We start from the raw sequence: 26314 nt of genomic DNA on the forward strand, positions 1-26314 counted from the left end.
CTTCTGAGGGAAGTGAGCACCACAGCAACACATACCCAACAGGTTCTACTACAAATGTGTTATATTTTTAGGCTCCAGTAACAATTAGAGGACACAAGCTTGGGCATGTTTAGCAGTCTTTCTGCTACAGTGGTGTCATTGAGGGTATTCAGTTCCAACAACAGATACCAGTGACCAGATAAGGGGATGAGGAAGTATTTCAATAAACTCTAGCCCACTTTGTGGTTCCGATTGGCCCTTCCTGTTTGCATGCGTTGGTGTAATTGTCTGCCTCTGTGAAACCACACCCTTACCTGTGTGCTGGCTGCACCTATTTTTCTTTGCGCACGCCGAGTGAGTGCAGTGGCAGGGAATGGGGTTTCAGCAGTAGGAGACAAGGTGGAAAATAGTCAGAAAGAAACCCTTTTAGTCCTTCCGCATATGTTTCTCATTGAGAACGACTGAAAGGGAAACATGAAAGACACAGGAGCAGAAGAAGGAGGAGGAGGCGACGGCAGAGACAATATTGGCCAAACTGAGAAGAGCCAGGTGGGTTAGATTTCACTCAAGTCCTTCAGCTGCTGTTGTGATGTGCCGCTACATTTTTTGGAAGTGGAAGTTAACGCTATACTCGGAATATCTGCCCATGAAGTTCCGAGGAACTGCAGTGAGCCGCCCATAGTCTTCTTGGAAAACACGTCGTGCAGCAGCTGTCCAAACGTGCACGTTTGCGCGAACGACTGCAGGAGCTATCCGTCTGCTTTGTTTCCGCTGTGGTTTGTTGACCCTACACTTGTCTAACCGGTGGACGTTACAGCTTTAACAACTGGGAACGGCTTTTCCAATCATTTCTGACGCAGCAGTCTACTTTTTTTTTTTTTTTTTTTTTTTGGCTAAGCGATAAAAATGGAAAACACGCCACTTATTAGTGATGGGATTTCCGGCTCTTTTTAGAGATCCGGCTCTTTCGGTTCGGCTCACTAAAAAGAGCCGGCTCTTTCGGCTCCGAACCGGCTCTTCAGGTTGTTTTGTTGCTTTAATTTATTATTAACAATAATATAAAATTATGCACAAAAGGAATTACTAACGTAAAAACAAGTGGTTTTATTTATATATGTTTATATATAAATATATGCGGTGGCCCCTAGAGACAAAACACGTACAAACTCCAAAACACATTTCTAGCATGAACTGAACTTCCAAAGCAGAGCTACTAGATCACTTAAATTACACAATTGAAAGCATGTGTGTATTGTTTGTATATTTATACACAGGCACTCATATATATATTCAAATAATTTAAAAAAAAGTTCATTTACCTGTTATTACCACACACCAAATCCGGTCGTTGGTACTTGCTGGCTTGTGTAGCCACAAGATAACAAAGGCTCAACACTGCGCCCAGCATCCTGGAGCACTTCTGTTGTCTTTTGTACGTGTTTTGAGTTTTTATGTGCTTCTGAGTTTTTATATGCTTCTGAGTTTTTACGTGCTTCGGAGTTTGTACGTGTTTTTGGAGTTTTTACGTGTTTTGGAGTTTGTACGTGTTTTTACGTGTTTTGGAGTTTGTACATGCTTCAGAGTTCGTACGTGATTTGAAGTTTGTATGTGCTTTGTCTCTAGGGGCCACCGTAAATATACTTTTATTTATTCACTCCACATAAAATGTAATAAATAAATCATATAATACAAAAATCAACTATTCACATTTCAAGTTTTAACTATTTAAATTTTCAGCTTTTTCCTTTCACAAATTTAAAGTGAAAAGAACACAAAACACTGCAAACCACAACACAATTAAATATAAATTATAATATGAAAACTAAAAGAACATGCATATTCTCTGTCATATGGACCTGCATGAATAAACTTTCTCAATCCTTTATCATCTGCAACCGAAAATAGTTGTGGATGATTACTATACCTTTCTAATGTTGTTGTCCCTGCCTCTCTTTCTCTCTCTCTCTGGCTCTGTTCCTGTGCTACTGAGTGTAACTACCGCCCCTCCCCCCTCTGCCCAGCGTAAAGCACAAGGCTCGCGTGCAGAGTGAAGCGGAAAAAAAGTGCGAGAGAGAGGCTGAGAGAAAGAAAAAAAAAAAAAAAAAAAAAAAAAACCCACGTGACGGCTCGCGATAAGGAGCCGGCTCGCGTCGTTCACGTCAAAGAGCCGGCTCTAAGAGCCATTTCGTTCGCGAACGACCCATCACTACCACTTATAAGAAACTAACTTCTACTAAACCGAGCATCCTAACCATAAGCAGTTAAATAAGCGTTCCGGTGATGGTTAATAATGACTGCGTTCCGTTTAGTTGCATCAGTTGCAGGACGAGGCGTCAGCTACTGGCACCAATAAATGCAACGGGGCCATCATGGGTTTTTTTTTCTCAGTTAAACGGCCTGTGGGGAAAGTGTTCTCTCTTTACTGCTTGGCTGATAACATTACAGAAAGATTAGCACTGAATACATTGGTGAAAACAAAATGTAATGTAGCCCCACTGCAGAATACGCTTATGCACAGCCTGCCTGTTGCGCACACCTGAGCTCAAACTACGTCACATCATCAGAAATCTACGGTGGCTGGGAAGTGCAAATCGCAACAAATTAAAAAACCGCAACAAATAAAAAACAAACCACAACAAAATACAAAAAGCCCACAACAAATTACAAAAAGCCCACAACAAATTACAAAAAGCCCACAACAAATTACAAAAAGCCCACAACAAAATACAAAAAGCCCACAACAAATTACAAAAAGCCCACAACAAAATACAAAAAGCCCACAACAAATTAAAAATCCTTGACGGAAAGGGATTGTCTGAAATACCGGAAGTGACACAAGCGTGATGTCACGAGAGGGGGCGTGGTCAGGGTTTTTGGTTGAGGCGCCACATTTCTGGGCCGAACAAAGCGCTAGCGAAAGAGCGAAAGTACACGGATAACACCAGCTATGGTTCGTACTTGCTGTGCGGTCGGTTGTAAAGTTAGATCGCACGATCGGCAAGGGAATAAGGTTGAAAATGGTTTATCTTTTCATTCTTTCCCCACCTGGAAGCAACATGAGGCAGCTCATGTATCGGATGTTACCAAACGAAGGCGTCTAGCCTGGATAGCAGCTGTGAGACGAGCTGATATCCAGTTCTCTTCCATCTCCAAATATCTGTTGGTGCTCCAGACATTTTCATTCCGGTAAGTTCTAAATATGTTCATATCTTTATAGCCTATTAGTTTTATTTTCGATGCACTCTGAGGTCATAGAAAATTAGAAAAAAACATCCTACTGAGTGATTTTGCAGAACTACCTTCTATTTATAGAGTTACTAATTATTTGGCATTATTGCAGCAAACCAGCCCATGAAATGGATGAAACATCGTGACTGAGTTCCAGCGCTACACAAGGGACCTGCTTCAAACATACCACCATGCCAATCAGATTACTTCTTCCATGTGAGGGTGAAGAGGTGACCCTTCTGGATAAGATGGTGAAGGTTTGCTGCCGTTTTGGTGAACAGTGTGGTAGTAAAACCAGGGGAAAATGAAACTTGCTCCTGTTAAATATTCTTTAGTCTTGTGCTGTATAAATAGCGGTAATTTTTCAGAACATAAATTGAAGTAATTGATAGTAAATAAAGTAACGTTAGTAGTGGGTGATATCGTGTAAATGCTGTCATGATTTTGTGTAAACATTTTGTCCTTTATAAACTATGACATGGATTCTACATTGTAACTGATGTGATGTTCTGTAAGGTGGTTTTAATAAAAAAAAAAAAGAGCAAAACTTAGTTTGTTTCTTTATTCAACTTTTGAACAGTGGTACTCAGTCAGTACATATTCAGTAAATGCAAATTATTTACACGGCAGTGCACTTCAGGCATAAATCTAGACCCTTATATAAAACATTATGGGTCATTCCCACAACCCACAGCTTTACTGTGTTCCAGCAAAGATTCCAATAGCAGTGACAACTCCTCCACAGTAGCAGGTGGGATTTTTCTTTTTTGAGGACGGCTCCTTTTACCTGTCACTACAGATGGTCTGTTTATGTTTTGATTGAGAGCAGTTTTTGGTCAGCTGAAGAGGAGAAGTCCATCTTATGGCCAACCTCTGGCTGTATCTTGGTCATATTACCCAGAAAACCCCAGTATGCAGGTTCATCTGTAACAGTCCTTGTGCCACAGATCTGCACTGTTGCTCTACATTAAACAGAAGAGCAGCGCCATGGATGCAGGTCTCCAGGACTCCGGCCATACAGGTGCAGTGGGCGGCTTCAACCTTCCCTGTGATGCTCACAATGACCCAATGCTGGTTCATTCAGTCTTTGAGAGTGCAGTACCTGAAACATACAAAGTTAATTTAAAGACAAGGACTCTAATGAGCCAAGGCCGACATAAATTTGTTTTATCTACTTTCAAATCCATTTTATCATAAATGTAACAAAGTATTTAGAAAGTTAGCACATACATGTAATTTTCCATTTTTTTATGTATCCATCTATAGAATGCTGCATGTTATATTCCAAATCTGCCTGTTCTCTTTCAGAAACCTGCCTTCAGAAAATGAACCTAAAGTATGTAATGCAAGGATGTCATCACTTTCAAGATGGAGAAAGCATAAAGTTTGACTTTAGGTGACAATTATGGACACGTAATATGATAAGGAGATTCTGCAGGTCATTAATCAATGTATTATAGTAAAAAATTTATTTTTTGTGACACAGGACACAAACATGGAAGCAAGATATATAATTAGGATTATTTATAATAAATATGAATAAATAATTGCAATTTCTTTAACCATTGAGAATAACTAAATCCTTCAGGACAATGTCACATCAATGCACTGAACTCACTATGGCTACGTTCACACTGCAGGTCTTAATGCTCAATTCCGATTTTTTTTTTATTTTATTTAAATCTGATTTTGTGTCTGCTTGTTCACACTACAAATAAAATGTGACAGCCAGAGGCGGAGCCAGACATTTGAAACACCCGGGGCTTAGCCCAAAAGGGTAGTATGCATGTGGGATTTTGGGTTTTTTTGGGAGGGGGGGGGGGGGGGGGGGGGTAAAAATGACTGAAAGATTAATAGGCTCTGTTTTGAGTTTTGTTCAAAAAAGAATGACTTCATATAGGGAAAAATATATATCACATGTGCAGGACACCTTAAACTAGTTTTTAAGCAGCAAGGCAGAACAAAATCAGGGCTGTATCAAGACATGAGGACTAAACCCCAATTCAACCAGACCCAGAACTGATCCAGAATTAAAACAGGACTACAACAGTTCAAAATCAGGACTACTTAGGATTTAACCAAGACAGAACCAGAATCAGAACTAGATGATAGTAGCACTAAAAATCATCATAGACCTGCACTACACTTATTTTTTAATTCTACCAATGTACAATATTTAGATTGAGAAAAGTTTATATAATTATTTAGCCTTGTTGTGCAAACAAGCCCGCATAACTTAATAAATATAGAATTTGAAAAATAACAAACCTAAAAAGAAACACTAGGTATGAGATACATGAGGACCTATGATACGGTGATACTTTTGGTAAACAACCATTTGACTAACATGTGTGTCTCACCTGCTCTTGTTCATCTCTGTTCTGTCCTCATTCTCCATCTCCCTCTCTCTCCCTCTCTGTTCCTCTCTCTCCCTCTCTGTTCCTCTCTCTCCCTCTCTGTTCCTCTCTCTCCCTCTCTGCTCCTCTCTCTCCCTCTCTGCTCCTCTCTCCCTCTCTGTTCCTCTCTCTCCCTCTCTGTTCCTCTCTCTCCCTCTCTGTTCCTCTCTCTCCCTCTCTGCTCCTCTCTCCCTCTCTGTTCCTCTCTCTCCCTCTCTGTTCCTCTCTCTCCCTCTTTGTGCAGACAATCATCAAATATACAGATATTTACAAACTCTTCAGATAAAAACACTTTTTAAATTGTAACATCAAATCAGACTAAATGTTTATTTTTTTAGATTGATAAATATAAAAAACATATTTGTTAACTTTAAGAGTAAAGAGAGAAACTATCTGTATTTCTTAATTTTAAATGGCACCAAATTGTATTCAAAATTGAGCCACACTTATGGAGCTCCACAGTTCTTTTCCTGGTGTTTTGGTTGACATCTCTTGATGTTCCCATGTCACAGAAACAGGCTCTGTGTTTTGCCTTGTATGCATCCACAGCTGTGCCACCAGTTTACTCACATGGACTCTACTAACCTATCAGAAGCTTCTTCAGCTCAGAATGGAATTGTCTGCAGTTTTCTTATTAATTAACAATAAACTTAGTGTACATGTACTCCTAAATTTGATCAAAGTGATAAAAAATAGACAGCTCTGTCTCTCTTTATTCTGACATTTAACTAATTCAAAAGATATTTCAATATTTATCTAAAACAAAAGTTTACTCTAAATTGATGTTGTACAGTAAAAATGTTTTATGTTTTCTCCCTAAAGTGTAAATATCTGGTTACAAATGTGAATATCCTGCTGTGTACTCAAATCCCTCTTGTTTTGCATAGAAATATACTGAACAACATACAAAGCATAATATATAAAATAACATTTACCTGAGTTTTTTCTTTGAAAGAAGCCTCTAATGTCCATTCTTATATTTCAGTACATAACTGAAACCGATTTAGTCGGGGAGGGTAAGAACTGAAAATATGAAATAAACACACGTAAGCTAAGACTCTCTAAAAAAAATAGCATTTGTTCGGCTTTTCATTTCGCCATTTGTTGATTCACTTGAAGAGCAAGTAACGTAATATTGGTCAAGTGATCAGTTTGATATCAATCTTTCGTGATGCACCGTCATATTTACATTATTTATACGGTACGAATGATTTGCTTTGGTACCTGGTCAAACTTAAGCTCTCCTTAGTATGGCTGGCTCCGTTTCTCCAACAGTGCACTCACAGGCAGCAGCTGCCCCGCCCCCTCGCTCAGTCGCTTAGTGCCTGAGCTCGGATCATACCAATATCAGGGGGGATTCACGCACAGTCGTAAATTCCCACAGTGTGCACTATGTGCTTCGAATATTGTGTGTACTTTTTGTTTTACACAGTTGTCAGCCAGACATCTAACTATGAAAAAATTACACTCCAAAAGACCCCGGGCTTCTGACAAAACAACCCGGGCTTAAGCCCAGTAAGCCTCCCCCACGCTCCGCCCCTGGTGACAGCAAACGCAGTCCTTTGTGAACCCTCAAAGTGGCCCGCATGCGCAAAAGAAGACGTCACACACAACGCGCTCTGTTTAGACCAAACAGCATTGTTTGACTGATGGCCCTTAATATAAAGACTTGTTTCAGACTTTACGTTGTCCAATTTTGCTTTAAGTTATTTTGTTATTTACATATGGCCTAATAATGATCCTTATTGTTGTTTTAGAGAGGAGCGGTGCTTCAAAGGATAGTTGCAGATTTATGTCAGAATCTGCAGATTATACAGTACAAATAAAATGTTCACGTTATCTTCCCAACAGTTTCACTAACATCTGCACGGGATGCACACGAAGCGCTCATGTGTTCTCAATGTCTTCTCCAGCGCTGATAATTGGCATATGTTTTGTGTCAGTGAAATAAAAGACGGATTTAATGCGTCATGACCATTCAAACAGCAGTTGCTTCCTAAAACATCAGATATGTATCGGATTAAGTACCACATACGAAAGTGACCCAGATCGGATTTGAAAATATCGGATTTGTGCTGTTTTTACACCGTCATACCATGATTGGATATGGGTCGCATACGGTCAAAAAAGTCGGATTTGATGCGTTTTCGCGTGCAGTGTGAACGTAGCCAGAGCCTCCACGTGTTCTCACTCTAATTTGCACCTCATGAATGAATTTATGATTGCACTAATTTGAATGTTCGGGAGGAAATCAAACGCATTTTACTCACAGTGCCCTACAAACGTCACTGCTGTTTAGTTTTCTGTCTTCATTTATGTTGGAAGTGATAGCAGAGTTGTACGTTTGAATTTGTTTCCAAAATCCCTCATTTAGATGGAAGCTAGCGAGCTAACTTCCTGCTAATTTCTAACTCTGTTAAATGTCATATATTCCGTTTCGTTTTCATGGATGCCTGGATGTTAAACTCAATTGTTACACATGGTAGAGCAGAACGCTGATAATTTTATTACAGATGAAAGACTTTAGACAGTTTTTCAACTCTCAGTAATGCCACAGTGATCCTGTGATTTATGGACCTGCAGCAGCGTTTGAGCCCATGCTAGTGACGTCAGACTTAAAGACCGGATAAAGAGTGATATGAACATATCTATAACTTACGGGAATGAAAATGTCTGGAGCACCAACAGATATTTGGAGATGGAAGAGAACTGGATATCAGCTCGTCTCACAGCTGCTATCCAGGCTAGACGCCTTCGTTTGGTAACATCCGATACATGAGCTGCCTCATGTTGCTTCCAGGTGGGGAAAGAATGAAAAGATAAACCATTTTCAACCTTATTCCCTTGCCGGCCGTGCGATCTAACTTTACAGCCGGCCGTGCGATCTAACTTTACAACCGACCGCACAGCAAGTACGAACCATAGCTGGTGTTATCCGTGTACTTTCGCTCTTTCGCTAGCGCTTTGTTCGGCCCAGAAATGTGGCGCCTCAACCAAAAACCCTGACCACGCCCCCTCTCATGACATCACGCTTGTGTCACTTCCGGCATTTCAGACAATCCCTTTCCGTCAAGGATTTTTAATTTGTTGTGGGCTTTTTGTATTTTGTTGTGGGCTTTTTGTAATTTGTTGTGGGCTTTTTGTATTTTGTTGTGGGCTTTTTGTAATTTGTTGTGGGCTTTTTGTATTTTGTTGTGGGCTTTTTGTAATTTGTTGTGGGCTTTTTGTAATTTGTTGTGGGCTTTTTGTATTTTGTTGTGGGCTTTTTGTAATTTGTTGTGGGCTTTTTGTATTTTGTTGTGGGCTTTTTGTAATTTGTTGTGGGCTTTTTGTAATTTGTTGTGGGCTTTTTGTATTTTGTTGTGGGCTTTTTGTAATTTGTTGTGGGCTTTTTGTATTTTGTTGTGGGCTTTTTGTAATTTGTTGTGGGCTTTTTGTATTTTGTTGTGGGCTTTTTGTAATTTGTTGTGGGCTTTTTGTAATTTGTTGTGGGCTTTTTGTATTTTGTTGTGGGCTTTTTGTATTTTGTTGTGGGCTTTTTGTAATTTGTTGTGGGCTTTTTGTATTTTGTTGTGGTTTGTTTTTTATTTGTTGCGGTTTTTTAATTTGTTGCGATTTGCACTTCCCAGCCACCGTAGAAATCACAGCACAGCTTGCCAACTTGTTACTGGGTAGTTTCTATTAGCCAAAGTCAACACTTGGACGGTTTTCTGCACCTGCTGCCACATGCATGAGATTTTAGGATTCAGAATTGAATCAGCTTCTGTAATAATTCAGTAATGTTATATAACTGCTGAAAAATGCTTTCAGAGTTGGATCCCCAAAATCATCAAGAAAAGAGTGTGCAGCACTTTTGTAGAAGATTCCATCAGGTACTGTGACCTCTGTCTTTTAATAACAGCACATGTATTTTGAGTAACTTCTCATGGTGTTGTTTATATCCCTCCACCTCTCTCAGTAATGGTGCATTGTGTCAGTGCGGGGCTGCGAGAGATGACCATGCCTCTGTGGCTCTTGGAGACTATTTCAGCACAGCCATCGTGAACCAGTGGAAAAGTGTGCAGCACTCCTCTGAACGACCGACAGATGCCTTTGGAGAGGTGCAGTTTGCAGGGGCCAGCAAGAGGCACAGCCATGTGGGTGCTTTTATTTTTCTCTCATAATGTTTGAATGCTTTATTTCAAGAGCCTGAGAGTTCTTGAACATGTGTACATGTTTTTAAAAGAAATGCCTCCAAAGGTGAGTTAAATAAAGGTTAAGATAAACCCTGAGCTGTAGTAGTCAATTCGTTGAATTTTCCTGACCTTCAGTCTACCTCCGCTCCACCTGAGTAAACAGTCAAAAGTCAGTACAGATCACATGACAAGCTTCCCCCCCCCCCCCCCCCCATTTTATTACCATTTAAAGGCTGAAACGACTGAGTCGTTCAGCTTTAATACTAGTGTGATCACAGGCCATTACTTTTCAAATCTTTTTGCATTGTTGACATGGGCTTGCTTCTTTTAATCCATCAAATGTCTAAACTTAGTTCCTGCGCCTGTCATGGAGCACTGAGCCTTCTAAGGTGTACACCATACTGACAGCTCATTGGCGTCTTCCTCTACCCAACCTGGTTGTTTCTGTTGTGGGCGGAGAGGGAAGGACACAGGTGAAGACCTGGGTACGGGAGGTCCTCAGACAGGGACTGGTGAAAGCGTCACAAAGCACAGGTAAAAACTTTATGCATCTGCCAGTGTGTCAGTACTCCTGGCAGGTGTGATGTGTCTGGCATATCTGAGCTCAGCATCTTATTTCTGTTCTGGTTGCTGAAGTGGGTTATTGTTGGTTAGCAGATGTCATGATAATTTCCAGATGACGATAAAAGAACTGACAAATGATCCTGTCAGACATTGAAACCTACTCATGGTGGTTTTTAGCGTGAAGAAAACAGCTATTACAAAATTTAGTCTCAACACACAACACGACTCCCTGGGGTCCGGTCCTAATTTGGTAGTACAATGGCCATTTCCTCTCTGGCTACTGTACCAAGTGCAGGTGGCATATGGCGATACTGATCCCCCCGTCGTCTGAGGTCACGCGCTGTTTTCTCAAAACAAGTCCAAGATGTACTAAAAAAAAAAAAAAAAAATCAAAGTCCCAAACAAAACATGCACACAAAGATGCAAGTAACTACACAGCTCACACTCCCTAAACATCTTTGTTAGATAAGACATAGTACAGGGTGTGGCACCATATTTGGTGTTAAAACCCGTTGCATATAAAAACATGTTTTACGCATGTCTGTGGCCTTTGTAGTCTTTTTTTATGTGCTTTTAATTTTTTTTTACAGATAAATGTGTATGAATCTGATACTTGACTTGCTGTGGTCTTAGGTTTATTTCTCAGGGATCAATAATTTGGTCTGCTCCCTTTGTTTTTCTTCCCGTTTTGGTGCCCAGATTGTCAAGTTTCATTCGTTTTGTTCCTTTTAAATTAAAAACTGGTGTGAAATGTGAAACACATTTACAACTTTTGACATGACCTTTGTTTGTTCATGCTAATAAATTGTTGACAATCTTAGCTGTAAACCCCCCCCCCCCCCCCCAAAAAAAAACAAAACAAATTGAGATGCAGTGCAATATGTAAATAAAACAGAATCCAGTGATTTGCAAAGTCACATAAAGTTATATTTTATTCACTGAAGAAAATTGAAATAAAAATCAGATTTTCCACCTGTTTCCCCCAGGTGCATGGATCTTAACTACAGGTCTGCGTGAAGGTGTTGGCAGGTGTGTTGGACAGGCAGTGAGAGATCATGCAACTGCAGCTTCTTCATTCTCGCTCAACAAGGTGGTAGCGTTGGGCATTGCTCCGTGGGGCCTTGTGGAAAAACGAGAGCAGCTGGTCAACCCTCAGGTAGTAAAGACTCTCACACATTTGCACATTTCTCTAAGCATTAAATCATATCTTGTTGTCTTTGTGGAAAAGGACCACGATTTGACACACGGTCCGTGTTGATTTGTCAGGTTTTATTGGGTGAACACACTGTTGGCAGTTCTTGCTGCAATTTAAAATAACTAAGGCTGAAATGTGGAAAGAAATGCTGGAGTAACTGTTTTTTCTTCTTTTGCAGGGAAGCTTTCCAGCAAAGTACTATGTCCAAAACATTTCCCGGGACTCCTGCTCCCTGGATAACAACTACCAGGCCTTCCTCCTCGTGGACGATGGGAGGGTGGGCCGCAGAGGAGGAGAAACAGATTTCAGAGCCAGACTGGAGGAATTCATTTCCCAGCAGCGCACAGGCATATGGGGTCAGAGATGGTACCATAAACTATGAAGTACAACATTTATAGCCTCTGAATTAAAGCAGAAACTGTACTTGAGTACACATTATCTTCCACTCATGTATTCAGTTTAAGTTAACTTATTTAAATCTAATTGTGCTAAATGAGACTTAACTCCTGTACCATTATTCCCAAAATACATCCTTTCAGAGTTAACTTCGATCTTTACAGGCTTTACATGTTCCTTCGTGTTTTGGTTGAATGATTTTTTTTATTTTTTTTTTGGCATCTACGGGAGGAAAGCCTTGCATGTGACTGCATGTATCTTACAGTTAACTCTACAACATTTCCATTCAAGTAAAACAAAAACATCCACAGGGTGCTCTTTGTATGAGTGTCAGCTGTTGTGCTTCATGAAAATTATGCACTTTGCACATCTTAGTATGATCACTCTCATTAAGTTAGTAAAAACATTTGATCAAGATTGGAAGATGCTAAAAATTGTTGTATCTTTTTAAAGGAAGTGGCAGCATTGACATCCCTGTCGTTTGTATGCTGATATCAGGGGAAACAGACATGCTAAAGGTACAGTCCTTTACAGCTTTTTATGTGAATTATTACAACAAAAATGGCAAATTCTAATTTAAATTGTGCCAATCTTTATTTCATGGTTTTTGTCATGTCTGTCAGAGAATGGATCTCTCTTTAAAAAGCTGCATCCCCTGGCTGGTTCTGGCTGGCTCAGGAGGCTTGGCTGATTTCCTGAGTGATATCTTGGAGAACCAGTCTTCAGCTCCAGCTGTGCCGTCCTCTGGTGAAGGCAACAGTGAGGCTCCTAAAACCCCCAGTGTGGATCTCAAAGACAGAGTGGCAGAACGGTTTAAGAAGCATTTTCCTTCAGAGGCACAGACCGACAAACTAGTTGAACAGGTGAGTGCTGAGAACAGAAACATTGTGTTGGCCTTTACTCTGCAGAAGAGTATGAGGAAAGACTTTTTATAGCCTGCATATCTGTCAGCTGCTTACTAAACTGTATTCAGGTCTAATATTCATGCCCTCAGGACGCTCGATCTTTTTGTCAGTTTTTCAGGATCGCAGTTGATTAAAGTCAAACCCTCTTGCTTAATTAGAGGCTGTGCCATGAATGACATCATGAGTTTGAAAAGAACCTTTGTCACCAGTTTCTTCATCACTGTCGAACATCCTTTTTCTAAAATATCTTGCATTGTTCCTGTTCCCTTTCCCATCTTCTGTCTCCAGGCTTTGAGCATTTACCAGAACAAAGATTTGATTACAATCTACCAAGGAGAGCACGAGAGTCCAAATGACTTTGACACAGTCCTGCTTAAAACACTCGTGGGAGGTATGTATAAGTAGACATTAATTTTACAACATAGCAGCAACATGCACTTTTAGTCCTTATTTTGATTTTTGTGTTGCCTTTATGTTTTTCAGCAAGTAAGCAGCAATCATCAGTTGATGCCAGCCCTTATAGTGATGAGCTGAAACTAGCAGTAACGTGGAACAGGGTTGACATTGCCAAGAGTGAACTCTTCAATGGAGACATCCAGTGGAAGGTGAGGAGGGAAAAAGACACCACACTGAATGGAAATGCTCTGAAGTACATTGTGCAGTTTATTATACCACTTCTGACAGATACAGTTTATCTATGATTTACAGAATACTTGGCTTAAATTATTAACCTGTCCTAAAACATGATCTCCTTCCTCCAATTAAACAGTATGAAGATTTGGAGGACTCAATGACAGATGCGCTGATCAACAACAAGCCCCAGTTTGTTCGGCTTTTCACTGAGAATGGCTTGAATATCCTGGAGTACCTAACTTATGGCAGGCTGGAAACCCTCTATCGCTCTGTGCCAGATGGGACCTTGCTCTATCAGCTACTACAACAGTGCCTAGCAGAGCGGCTGGCAATAGTGGAGCGTCACTCACCATCAGAAAAACAGAATTCGTCCTCAAAAATGGTGAAAGATAACAATCAGGATGGACCAGTGAAGGAGGTCACCCTTTTTGAGGTAAGTTTGGGAATCAAAGAGATTCTGTCCTTTTTCATTAATTATGCTTAAATAGATACTGTTGTGCTTATTGTCCCACCCATGGGTTCCTCAGGTGTCAGGGGTCCTGGAGCTGTTAATGGGTGATGTCTGCCAGCCTTTATACTATAAAGCTTTGGGCTTACAGTTCACTTCATCCAAAAGGACGTCTCTGAGGGTACTTTGAACCTTTCAGAATAAACACACAGTGTACTTGTGCTGACTGCATTTCTATTTTTATGGTTAACATGACAATAAATGTTCTTACTTTTTTTTATTCATCCCAGCGTGCAAATAAGGTTCTGCGTGGAGATTCGTTCTATCGGCAGCTGCGCTGCCCCTATCCCTGGGCTTCACTCTTCCTCTGGGCTGTACTGCAGAACCGCAGTGAGATGGCCCTTTATTTCTGGGAGATGGTAAAAGCTCTGAGACAAACTGGTGTTCAGCTGGTTTGAAATGGATGGATTGTTATTTAAATAGAGCAGAGTTTTCAGGGGAAGTTGCACTATATTGGGCATGTGTGAGAATGAGCTGCAACTAGACCAGGGGTGAAACTTTAACGTTCCTGTCAGTGTAACAACACTGTGTTAAGAAAAGAAATCACTCCGCACGACTCTGTGGACTTAAATTCTAAGGAATAAATGTGTAAAAAGTTCTGGTAGCTCATTGCCCAGACTGTCCAGTTTTTAGTTTTTTCTTTCATCCATAATGGTAAAAATCCCCAGAAATTTCTATAGTGATCAAGTTTGAAACCTTTTGTCATCCACAATGGAAAATGGTTGGGGAAAAAAACTTTTATTACCTAATCCCACTGCCAATTCGATCAATTCTGCACTCTGCTTTCAGTCTCCAATATCATTGAAATGCAGCCACACGCTGCTCATTTTACATTTTCACTCCTCTCTTTACTTTTCCTGACAAGCTTGCATTTAAATCTGACTCGCCCATCTCTCCGTCTACTGGGCTGTTTTCGGGATGTCTGCCTTTACATGTGAAATAAAGCCCCACCCCCGTCTGCACATCCACATCCTGACAGGCCATTAATACCATTAATGGGCATTGGAAATGATCTCAGCCTGCAGGTTGTACATTTGACAACCTCGAACTAGACGCTGCTTACCATGTATCAAAGTTGTTCGAGTCAATTAATTGCAATATATTGTTAATTATTATTTTATGATCCTAATTGTTTTTAAATATTATACAGTCATAGTGTTAAGTCTTAATATAAAATTAAATAATTGCTAAAAACATAAAGTAAAGTGATGTTGTAAATTGGTGATCTCCTTTCCAGGCAGGTGAGGCAGTCCTGAGTGCTCTCAGTGGCTGTAATATACTCAGAGACTTGTCCAAACTGGAGGAGGAGACTGAAACCAAACTCTCCATGAAAGAACTGGCCCAGAAGTTTGAGAACCTGGCTCATGGTGAGACAATAACTGCAGTTTTCCACTACACTGTTAGGATGGTTTGATATCTAGTTTTGCAATCATTTTATTTAATTTCCTTAGAATTTTCCTTTCAACAGCTGATGTAACACAATAGTAACAAATCTCATCGAACTCTTCATCACGTGTCTTGTCCACTTTATCTCAGATATTTTTAGCTCTTGTTATCGGAGTGATGAAAACCGTTCCTTCACCCTGCTAATTAGGAAGTCTCCCATCTGGGGTGACACCACCTGCCTTCAGATGGGCGTGAGTGCCGATGCCCGGCTTTTCTTCAGTAATGATGGCGTACAGGTGTGTCATATTTGTCATTCATGTGAATGGCATTCCTTTCATCTAGCACATGGGCAATGAATCTGAATAACATCGTCATTTTCCAAAATATAGGTAACAAATGCAAAGAATGGAATGATATTTTGTAATGATTGTGAATGTAAATGTTTGAAATAAAATGAACTGAATGCTATTAAACAAATGAACATGAAATCAAAGGAAGCCATCATATTTATATAGAGAAAATATTGATCAGTTGAGGGAATAAAATGGGTCATTCCATCCCAAATAAGCCAGCTTTTGTAACATTTCTTGCTCGAAAATCTGCAATTTGCGTAATAATTTTGTGGTCCAATAGTTTGAACAAATCTAATCTTTGAAATTCTACCTTAATGTAACAAATTTTTTTTTTAAAGATATAATAAAAAAAAACAACCAAAAAAAAAAACCCCCATTGTCCTTCGACCCACTTTCAAATGATGTGTTTTGTACATTGAAATCTGCAACAATGTTTTAAGATTGATATCTCAAAGACTTTCACTCGGCCGATTAAAATGAATCAGTGTTTTTAATTTGCATTAAAAAAAAACGTGAGTAACAAAATTGCAGCTTCTAGATGGTACTGGAATTATAATTGGGAAATAATTCAGTTAAATTTTCAGACCTTGGTCACTCTGTCACAAATCGAGGTTTTAAAAAAAATTATCAGTCAAATTTTTCTATTAAAATATGTTATCGTTCCAAGTTTGGACGTACATAATGATTACTGCGAAATTTTAGCTTATATATTTTTATATACTGTCAAGCAATATATTAAAAAAAGGCTAGCAGATCATTCTCACCTGAAATATATTTTCGTGTGAAATATTCTCTTCCAGGAGTGTAGGTCTCAAAATGGTAGGTAGGTAGAACAGGTCATGAAAATGAAAAATTTGCACATATTGTACAAAAGAAAATTGTTTCTTAGTTATAAATTGAATACCATGTGTTGTTGTTGTATTTAGATTAGACTATCTACTGATATTTTTACTTGTACAACTTGTGATATTTCCGGCATAAAAGTTAAATAGAACCAGCATTATTTTTTTTTTTTTTAAATTGTGTGCACAAATATGGAATTTTAAAAGATTGCTTTAATTTTTCGCCAATACGCAGACACTTCTTCATGTATTTGTCCTAAATGAGAAATCCTGTTTTTATCCTGGCTTTTATCTTTAATTGTTTTTCTGATAGTCATGTTCAAACATTGACTTTTTCAATGTGGGGGAAAAAAAAGGCATGAAAGTGTGCAGAACGGTCTTTAAAAAAAACAAAAAACAAAAAACGGATATCTAAAATGTTATTTGATATAAGAAGCTGGGAGATGATGGAGCAGATAATATAATGACCCAGGTCTTGAAAAAACAAAAACAAAAACATACGCATATTTAACAAAATTATTTTCTGAATTGGAGTAGCATCTGTATTCTGTTTGGACAGATCAAAGATGGTCTACTGATATTTTTGGTTTTGTTGTACGTCATATTATTCCCTGTAGAATGAAATTCTTCCTGTTTTGTAAGTGTGAATTATTTCATGGTAAAAAGGTTTTCTACAGATTTATTTTACAACATTGTGTTATTCAGCTATCAACTACAAAAATATCAGTAGTTCTCTTGCAATTTGAAGTTTTTATTTAACATGTGCTCAAATATGGGATTTTGCAGGAATGCTGGACTTTCTTTTTCTTTATATTCTAACTAACCAATACTTAGGACATTTTTGGTGCTTCTGTCCCAAGTTACAGATCAATTTTGATGGTAAGAAAGGACAGTGAAAATTCAGTCTTTCATCTTTAATAGAGATATTCGTGTTCAAACGTTGCCTCAGATTTAGATGTGGAGAAAAAGACCTTAAAGTGGGTACATGGACAAATTTTCAAAAAACACATCTTAAAAAGCACTTGATATATTAAGCTGATGATGAAGCATAAGGCTGTTTTCATTATACAAACTAATGTATACATATACAGTCTCTATAAATAAATATGCTAATACACAATGCCTTGTTATACATCTTTATACACTGATCTGTAATTATTTAGCTACTCCTATCTAAAAGTATTGCTTTTTATAAAGAACTTATACACACGATCATCCAGATTTGTACAGTACAACAGTATAAATTACTTACAAATGAAAAATGGCATAATGCTTCCAAAATAACATATCCCCATGTTGAGCCAGTACTGCTGATGGATAAGTCCTTGTTTTTTCTCTCCTCTTCCAGTCTCTGCTGTCCCAGATCTGGTGGGGTGATATGAAGAGGAACACAGAGGTCTGGAAGCTCCTGCTCGCTTTCTTCTGCCCCATCCTCTGCTACACCAACCTCATTTCCTTCAGGTAAAGCAGTTCTACCACAGAGGTCATGTTTTTGGTTGTGTTTGCATGCATATCTTTCTGTCTGTAATCATGATAGCGGAAATGTTTCGAATCAATTCTGATAAAACTTTGTGGGAGTGTAGAGTGGGATCATGATGACCAGTAATATTTGGCTTACTTTCACCAAAGTCTTTAAGGTCAACTTATTGATTTATGTCTTTTATCTTTAAAACTACACTTAAAATTCAGCGTCCTTTGTTTATATTGGCGACATTTAGGAAATTATACTGGTATATGGGTATTCTAAATATCACATTATAGTTTGTCTCAAAAAGTATTGTGCCACATTTGACCTCTGACCTCAGTTTTACATTTCACACCTGAAGAAAGAAAATGAGCTGCGTAATAAGCTACAAATATACTAAATCTATATTATATAAGAAGCTCAAGTTATTTGTGTCCAGTTATTTACATATGTATTATCCATGATTTTTGTGTAAGCTAATCTGTCACTCATATTTGGTTTTCACTACACTACAGACTATTTAGTGTGTGTGTGTGTGTGTGTGTGTGTGTGTGTAAAAAATTTTCTATATATTCCACCTCAAAGGACACAAGACAATCAGCTGGAGGAGGAGGAAATGCCCAATGAGGATGCAGTGGCTCAGGACTCTGACAACCTTTATGGGACCACCGTCTTCTCTTTCTCTGACATCAAACAGCAGTAATATTTCTACTTGCACTCTTCAGTGTTCATCCATAGAACATCAGTTTGTTTTTATGTCTTAGGTCTACTAATGAATTAAAAATGTTTTCTTACACCAGTGAAGTTGACTCAGACGTTCACAAGAGTGATGCCATTAAAGGTGAGTCCTGTTTAAAGAGTCATCTGATTCTTGTCTCCACATGCTGTCATTTTAGTCACCTGTTAATCTGTATTTATAATCCTTGATACAGGTGTACCTTACCGACCACCACAGCGTCCATTCATAGTGTCACGCTGGCGTCAGTTCTGGTTTGCACCGGTCACCTCCTTTTTGGGCAACGTCCTGATGTACTTCCTGTTTCTCTTGCTTTTTGCCTACGTGTTGTTGGTGGATTTTGAGCCCCCACCACCCTCAGGCCCAGGTGCTGCGGAGTGTGTGTTGTACTTCTGGGTATTCACCATCGTTTGTGAGGAGATCCGACAGGTGAGTGAAGAGACACGTCTTACTTAGAACTTTATTATTTTTATTTATGAATGTAATAACTATCCCCAAATATAATGTATAATGAACTATCCCCAAAGTGCCATTGCGACACAGTGGTTACATGCTCCTGTGTCAAAAGCCTTAGATTCAAGGTTGACATTAAAATAAGAAAAAAAATTTTTTTATTCGTCACCGATTTTATGTGATTAAGCAAACACTAAAAAAAAATCACAAATTAAAATCTTATCCTGTCAGATTTTACTCACTTTACTGAAATAATAGTAACAGTAAATGGAAAGTGCGCGTCTGTATTTGGATACATGTCACCTAGGTATAGTTGAGTTTTATTTGTTGTTTTTTATGGATCTGTAAAGTCATTTGTCTTCTTCATCAAGACCATTTTTTTGGGGACGATGACTTGGCGTCAAAGGTTCAGACTCTACATTCAGGATGTTTGGAATAAATGTGACCTCACCGCCATCAGCCTGTTCATTATAGGACTAATCTGCAGGTATGGACAAGAAATAAAAAATAATAGAAATGATCAATTCTAATTTTTTTTTCTACAGTAATATTTTTGAATGAGGCTTTGTCATTGCAGATTGTAACATTTGTAAAAACATTGTCCTTGGTTCATATTTGGATGTCTTAAGTGTTCTATAAAATAATTTTCATTTCCGGGTCTTTAGTTAATTTACAGCTTTGCCACCAGGTGGTGCTGCTTTCACACTGATTCAGCATTACTGTGCTTGTGTTTCAGGATGTTCCACTGGTCATATGAATTTGGACGGGATGTCCTGTGTTTGGACTACATGGTCTTCACCCTTCGCCTCATTCACATTTTTGCCATTCACAAGCAGCTGGGACCAAAAATCATCATTGTAGGAAAGATGGTGAGAAAGTTACCATCAGTTGGCAATATACTTTTTTTTATTATAGACTTTTTTAATAATATAATGTCAGAAACAAAATGACAATTTCCTCCTCTTGTTCAGATGAAGGATGTCTTCTTCTTCCTCTTCTTCCTGGGTGTATGGCTCATGGCGTATGGAGTTGCCAATCAGGCTCTGATCTATTCCTACGATCCAAACCTGAATCGCATTTTTCGGAGAGTTTTCTACAGGCCATACTTGCACATCTTTGGACAGATCCCTGTGGAAGAGATGGATGGTACAAGTGTTTGTGCAACTGGCATAAAAATAAGAAAATTGAATGCTACTGTAAAGCTTTCTTAACTTTCTCCTTTATGTCTGTTTTGTTGCAGTGGGCAAGGACTGGGATGTCAACTGTACACACAATGTGACTTTGATTGAGAGCGGTGAAGAGCCGTGTAGAACTCATGAGAGTAACTGGCTGGTAGTGATTCTGCTAGTCGTATATCTCCTGGTCACCAACATCCTGCTCATCAACCTGCTTATTGCCATGTTTAGGTAAAGAACAAGTCTTTTATTATATCTGAAGGTGCGTTCACATACTGAATGGTTTGACTCAGTGGCTCTGATCTGCTTGTATCCACACAGCTACACTTTCTCTAAAGTGCAGGAACACAGTGACACCTACTGGAAGTTCCAGCGTTACAACCTGATTGTCGAGTATCACTCCCGTCCTTCTTTGGCTCCGCCTTTCATTATCCTTTCACACATCAACCTCTTTATTAAGAGGGTCATCCGCAAAGTGCCCTCTGTAAAGATTCACCACTTTGGTCAGTATTGGATCAGAAGTCGTGGATTTTATTAATATAATAAAAATAATTAATACTGCTAATGTATTAAAGTTATTGTCCATTACACATGCTGAATCAGGAAGCCTCAGTTCCATAGTTCTATTATCTTTGAGTTTTTTAATCAGTGACTGTATTTTTTTTTTAAATTGTTTTTATTTTAGTTGCTTACTTAAAATGGAAGCATCTAAATAATTTTCTTGCTCACTGACCTCAGTTCAGCAGTGATGAAAGCATGAAAAGTGAGTTGAAAGGTAATCATTTCAACCCTTGGTCTGTACTATCAGTGTTAGACTTGGAAGCAAAGGCAGCGAACAGATTATCAACGTGGGAAACGATTCAGAAGGAAGACTTCCTGACTGCTCGAAACAAGATCCAGAAAAGCAGCGACTCAGAAAGGCTCAAACGGATGTCTGCCAAGTGAGCACCTTCATCCTCCACTGTAGCAGCATTATTTATTACTGTGTGACTCCATCATTCTGAAGTAAATGTATCTTTGTTTATATAGGATAGATGGTGTGCTTAAACATCTGAGTGAAAGCAGAGACTTTGAACACAGACTACGGTCTCTGGAGAATCAGGTAAAACCGAAGCTCCAACTTATCATTTTGTACCATTTGAGTCATTCATGATACATATGTGGAGCTGCTGTGAAAGAGCACATTGGTTCAGTCAGTTCAGTATTCTACATAAAGGTTAAAGCATTGAATTGCAGACTTGTTTTGACTGGTATAATAACAGGATGGTAGAATATAGGGAAAACACCTACTATTTAGTACAAAGACAGTTTTTTTTTATTTGGATTTACTGTGGCTGATCTTAAGCAACTCTGTAGTAAGCAATTTTATGTTTTGGAGAAAAGCAAGAAGTACTGATTATGGGAAAAAGCTGTTGTGTCAGTCAGAATGGTTTTTAAGCATAGCTTAAGATTAGGATACGTCAGAGCCAACAATTCATGAATTGACTACATCACTGTGGTCTTTTTTTAGTCACTAGATGGAGCTAGCCTAACTGTATTTAATTTGCTTCCAGTCTTTATATCTTCCTGACAACTGAAGAAAAAAGAATCTTACCATTGAACTTTTTTGTGATTTCCTACCTCTTTGGAGCTAAAAGATACCACACAAACACATGAGATATCAATGGGAAGCCCAGGACGTTCTCTATTCAGTACATGAAGACTTAATACCGTAGCTCGAATAAGCCAAAAGCTATAGACCAAAAACAAATGCCTATTAGAGAGGACATAAATGAATAGGGTGGTTCTCAGGAAGATGTGATAAGCTGGGCTGGACAAGTGTTTAACGGGTGGATATGAGTGGTATCCAAGTCAGACATTTTTTTTATTTTTTATTTTTTATTAATGGTCTGTCTTTGATTAAGAAGTTTCCTGTTTTAAAAATATTTTGTCCTATGGAGGGCAATAAAGTAACGTCCACCTTAAAAAGTAATCTTACTCTCTATGTAGTAAAAGTGTTAAAGTACTGCTTTAAGTGTCTTACTGCATAATATTTAATTAACAGTAAATAATCTGTCTTTAGAATTTTTATAGACACAAAGTTAAGACATGGAGTGAACAGACAACCTGAACACATCTATAAAGAAAACAGTCCTCCTTTTTTTCAGGTGCTTTTCATTGAGGTTTAAGAATGAATCTTTTCTAATATATAGTTTCATGATCTTCTGCTTTTTCTTCTCAGATGGAGTATTGCTCCAGTGCACTCAGCTGGGTTGTGGATACTTTATCACAAGGAAGCACATTTAAACCTCCTCGACCTCCACCATTACGAGGTATTTACTAGCAGTTATGAAATCATGCTTGCATAACAGCCTGCATGTTGAAAAGCCACTCTTCATTTACATAGCTTGCTTGACTACTAAGTGGCTGTAGCTCAAGTGGTAGAGCAGGTAATCTGCTAACCACAAGACTGGTAGTCCGATCCAGGGCCGTGCAGAGATGTTTAAAGGGGTGGGTGCTCAAAGTTAAAAAGGGGCATATAGAAGCAGGCTGAAGAACAAGAACCCACATTCATCAAGAATCTAAAATGGAATCGCATCATACTATATCACTGTCATCAGGTGGGGACAATAGAGAGCAATCGTAGCCTATGTTTCACCTGATGGGTACAGTGTTGCTGTTGAGGGGTTGCTGCTGCTGCTCCCGCTGCTGATAGTGCTGGAGGGCAGGGCTGTGTTGATCTGAGACTGTAGACTGTAAAAAGTCCATAGCAGAGATGGTAGCAGATTAAACAAGTGTTATGAGATAATAATAAAATACCGAGATTGGTTACAGCGCTTAGAACCAAAAGGCAACAAAACTGAGGAATAAACTCAGCTCTGTTTGTGTTCGTGAATCACTCTTTGACTCTCTGCTTCCTTCCATTTCTTCATCTCATCTATCACTCTCCACTTGCTGTTCAGCCACAATTTGCTATTGCATCGATCTATTGTTTAATTATCCACACTTAACAATTTTTGCACCTAATCCATAATAAAGTAATGATAGAAAAATGTTATAGACCCAAAACATTAGACCCAGCTATTCTTCAGCAAGATACTAAATCCTGACTTGCTGTCCAATGTGTTAGCATTGTGTATTAATATGAGATAGAAAGCACCAAGGTATAGAAAAAAAAAAAGTGCCTGTGTGAATGGATGAATGAGGTGTGCTGTACTTTGAGTAGTAACGCACTGTCTAAAAGTCAATTTGTAATGTACTGCTTTCTAAAAAAAGTTTGCTTTTTTCTTTTTGCTAAAATTTGTCCCTCTCACTCATCTTACTCTACCTGTTCCTCTCTACAGATGCATTTGCCTCCTCTTCCAGCTCAACTTAATTTAAGGATACCTTAAATCAAAGAGGACACCTTCACTTCACTCAAGTTCAGGAAAAAAAAAACAAAATTGGAGAACACACTCTCTTGAGAACTTCTATCCAGCCCACCACCTTGATTCTCACTGGACTTGGTTTACCAAAGCATATAAACACTGCACTGAAAAGAGAAAACATTTTATCCAGCCAATGCAAGACACTGTATGTCTGTGCGTGTGCGTGCGTGTGTGTGACTTGATACAATTAATGCTGTAAAACATGTTTTAAAAACATGCAATGTTTTACATTTTATTCTGATATGATGTGATAGCGTCTATAACCAGTTACAGTAGGAACACATTAATACTTTTTCAGTTACATTAAAAACGCCCAATATTTGTATGCAAATGTACATACAAATGTATTTGGATGTCTGCATTTTTATTCTTTTCTAATAACTTTCATACAGTATAACGATTCATTTTGATGATAAGTACAAAAGAATAACTGTAGTTCAACAATCTTCAAGGATTGATTTATTTGCTTTTACAGTATTCCAGCTAGAATAAATTAATGCATGACATAGGGTCGTAATAATTAATTGTGTAAAGCGAATAACAGGTTTTTTTTTTTTTTTTGTTTTTTTTGCTTTAATGTTTTGTTTGGTCCGTAACTCTGTTGTCACCATTTAAATAGTTTAACTTAAAACCAGAGTCTTCCATTGCCCACATGTGTATAGATAAAAAGGTGGAGCTGTATCCAAGACTGAGCTCAGATTGCTTTAGTAACATTCATAAGCATGAATACAATACACTAATTACATTGCACTAACAGTTTTAATAAAACAAGCTTTTGTTTTTCACAAATCATTAAAAGTATATTTGGGTCAGTAAAACCCTGAGCCACTGACCTGAGGCTGTTGGGTTGGACTGAATTATTGCCAGCATTATTTATTAATGTCTACACAATCGGGATGCCTGTTTTTTGGAGCAGGAAACATTGCGTTGCAACAGGACATACTCCAGTTCTGAGAACGCTGATATACTTGCTTTTCTTCATTGCAGCCACCATGAAATCAGCCATTCACAGACACGCTTAAACATGCAGACACATACACAGAAACCTACAGTTCAGCTGGAAAGTATTCACAAGTTACAGCCTTGTTCCAAAATGGATTCAATTAATTTTTCATCTCGCAATTCTACGCATCCTAATTACATACTTTATAATTACAAAGTGAAAAAAGTTTGCTTGAAATTCTTGCAAATGTATTAAAAACGAAACACTGCCTTTTCCATGGCGGCTGCTGGCTGGTTCAGGAGGCTTGGCTGATTTCCCGAGTGATGTCTTGGACAACCTGTCTCCAGCTCCACCTGTGCAGTCTCCTGGGGAGGGCGACGGTGAAGAAGGTCCCAGCGTGGATCTTAAAGACAAAGTAGAGGAACATTTTAAGAAGCATTTTCCCTCTAAACCACAGACTGACGAACTAGTTCACCTGGTGTGTGCTGACTGAGATAATACATGCACATGGGGAAACAGGTGGCTGACGCTCTGAATCAATTCCTCATTCATAACAAAGTGCAAAGATGAGCAAATTTTGTAAATTGAGTAAACTTACAATATATAAGGATGGAGATGATAATCAAGTCAGAAATAGTAGACTATAGAACTGTAGACTTGATCTTTCTAACTGTGGTCATTAATTAGTTGTCAGAAAATCAGGTAGTTCCTCTGACACTTTTACCGTATGGTATTTTAGGAATCACTGTTTAAATAAAGCTTTAGACACATCATTTATGATGTTGTAATCATTCACACATGAGGAAAAACCCAGATCTTTGAGATTTTCTGATTATCTGAGTCAATCAAGGCTAAACTGATTTTTACAGAACTTTATTTAAAGTGACTTTTTTGTGCAGCTGCAGACAGTCTTTGTTTTGACTACAATGCATGTTAAAATTTGTTCACAGACTGACATTCAGTCATTACATGACATCGAAGTATGTTTTGAAAAGCACAGTGTCGAAAATTTTGTCTAAAACACAACATATTTTCCACTGAAAATCCTCTAAATCAGTTTCAGTGGGACGACCCAGAAGGCATCTCTGTAACATATCAGCAAATTATTTTAGAGTCCACTTGCATGACAGGATAGATACGAAACACGAGGATCATGGATTCAAACCAGATCAGGCCTGGGATCAGCTCAGCTCCAGGCAGTTTATTTTGTCCCAACATGTACTAACAATAAGGTAGTAAGACCCTGATAAAACGATGTCTGATGTGGCTGTCAGGAAGATATCATCTGTCAGTGAAGGCTGATATTTAATCAGATCACAAATGCTTACAGTGGGAACATTAAAGCACAATTTTTCTGTAAATCTCTTTATTTCTGCCATTACTCTATAAAAATGGTCATAAACTACAGTGAACAGCTTTTTTTTTTTTTTAAACTGCAGAGTCGCTTGCTGTCTTGGGCAACTATCTAAGATTCATCACTGAAGTGTGTCTGATCTGTTTCTCCAGATTTTTATCATCACTTTCTGTCTGTCATCTTGCAACTCTGTGTTCAACATTTCTGTTCCCATTTCACAT

The 26314-nt window shown here is 38.6% G+C and overlaps 1 protein-coding gene and 2 long non-coding RNA genes across 3 annotated transcripts; 2 read left to right on the plus strand and 1 right to left on the minus strand.

Moving 5' to 3' along the window:
* The first annotated feature begins 276 nt into the window (after positions 1–276).
* Positions 277–24871, plus strand: LOC308391259 (transient receptor potential cation channel subfamily M member 4-like). Its single transcript, XM_080873835.1, has 28 exons — positions 277–528; positions 9414–9475; positions 9562–9739; positions 10132–10312; positions 11329–11498; positions 11716–11893; positions 12387–12451; positions 12557–12796; positions 13127–13229; positions 13322–13443; positions 13608–13904; positions 13999–14100; positions 14210–14338; positions 15217–15346; positions 15516–15661; positions 17909–18021; positions 18611–18724; positions 18826–18866; positions 18958–19190; positions 19586–19701; positions 19951–20083; positions 20186–20360; positions 20455–20620; positions 20711–20892; positions 21198–21330; positions 21419–21491; positions 22611–22701; positions 23713–24871. Exons 1-28 carry the CDS (start codon positions 454–456, stop codon positions 23742–23744), a joined length of 3780 nt encoding a protein of 1259 aa, XP_080729961.1. The 5' UTR covers positions 277–453; the 3' UTR covers positions 23745–24871.
* Positions 2548–3754, plus strand: LOC308391271. The gene is made up of 2 exons (XR_013970577.1): positions 2548–3165; positions 3320–3754. It is a non-coding gene; the product is annotated as an uncharacterized lncRNA (long non-coding RNA).
* On the minus strand, positions 3756–8468 carry LOC308391272. Its single transcript, XR_013970578.1, has 2 exons — positions 8263–8468; positions 3756–4309 (listed from the first exon to the last, which is right to left on the minus strand). It is a non-coding gene; the product is annotated as an uncharacterized lncRNA (long non-coding RNA).
* Positions 24872–26314: the final 1443 nt, after the last annotated feature.

This window comes from Rhamphochromis sp. 'chilingali' (assembly GCF_963969265.1).
Source record: "Rhamphochromis sp. 'chilingali' genome assembly, chromosome: 22".
NCBI classification, from domain to species: Eukaryota; Metazoa; Chordata; class Actinopteri; order Cichliformes; family Cichlidae; genus Rhamphochromis; species Rhamphochromis sp. 'chilingali'.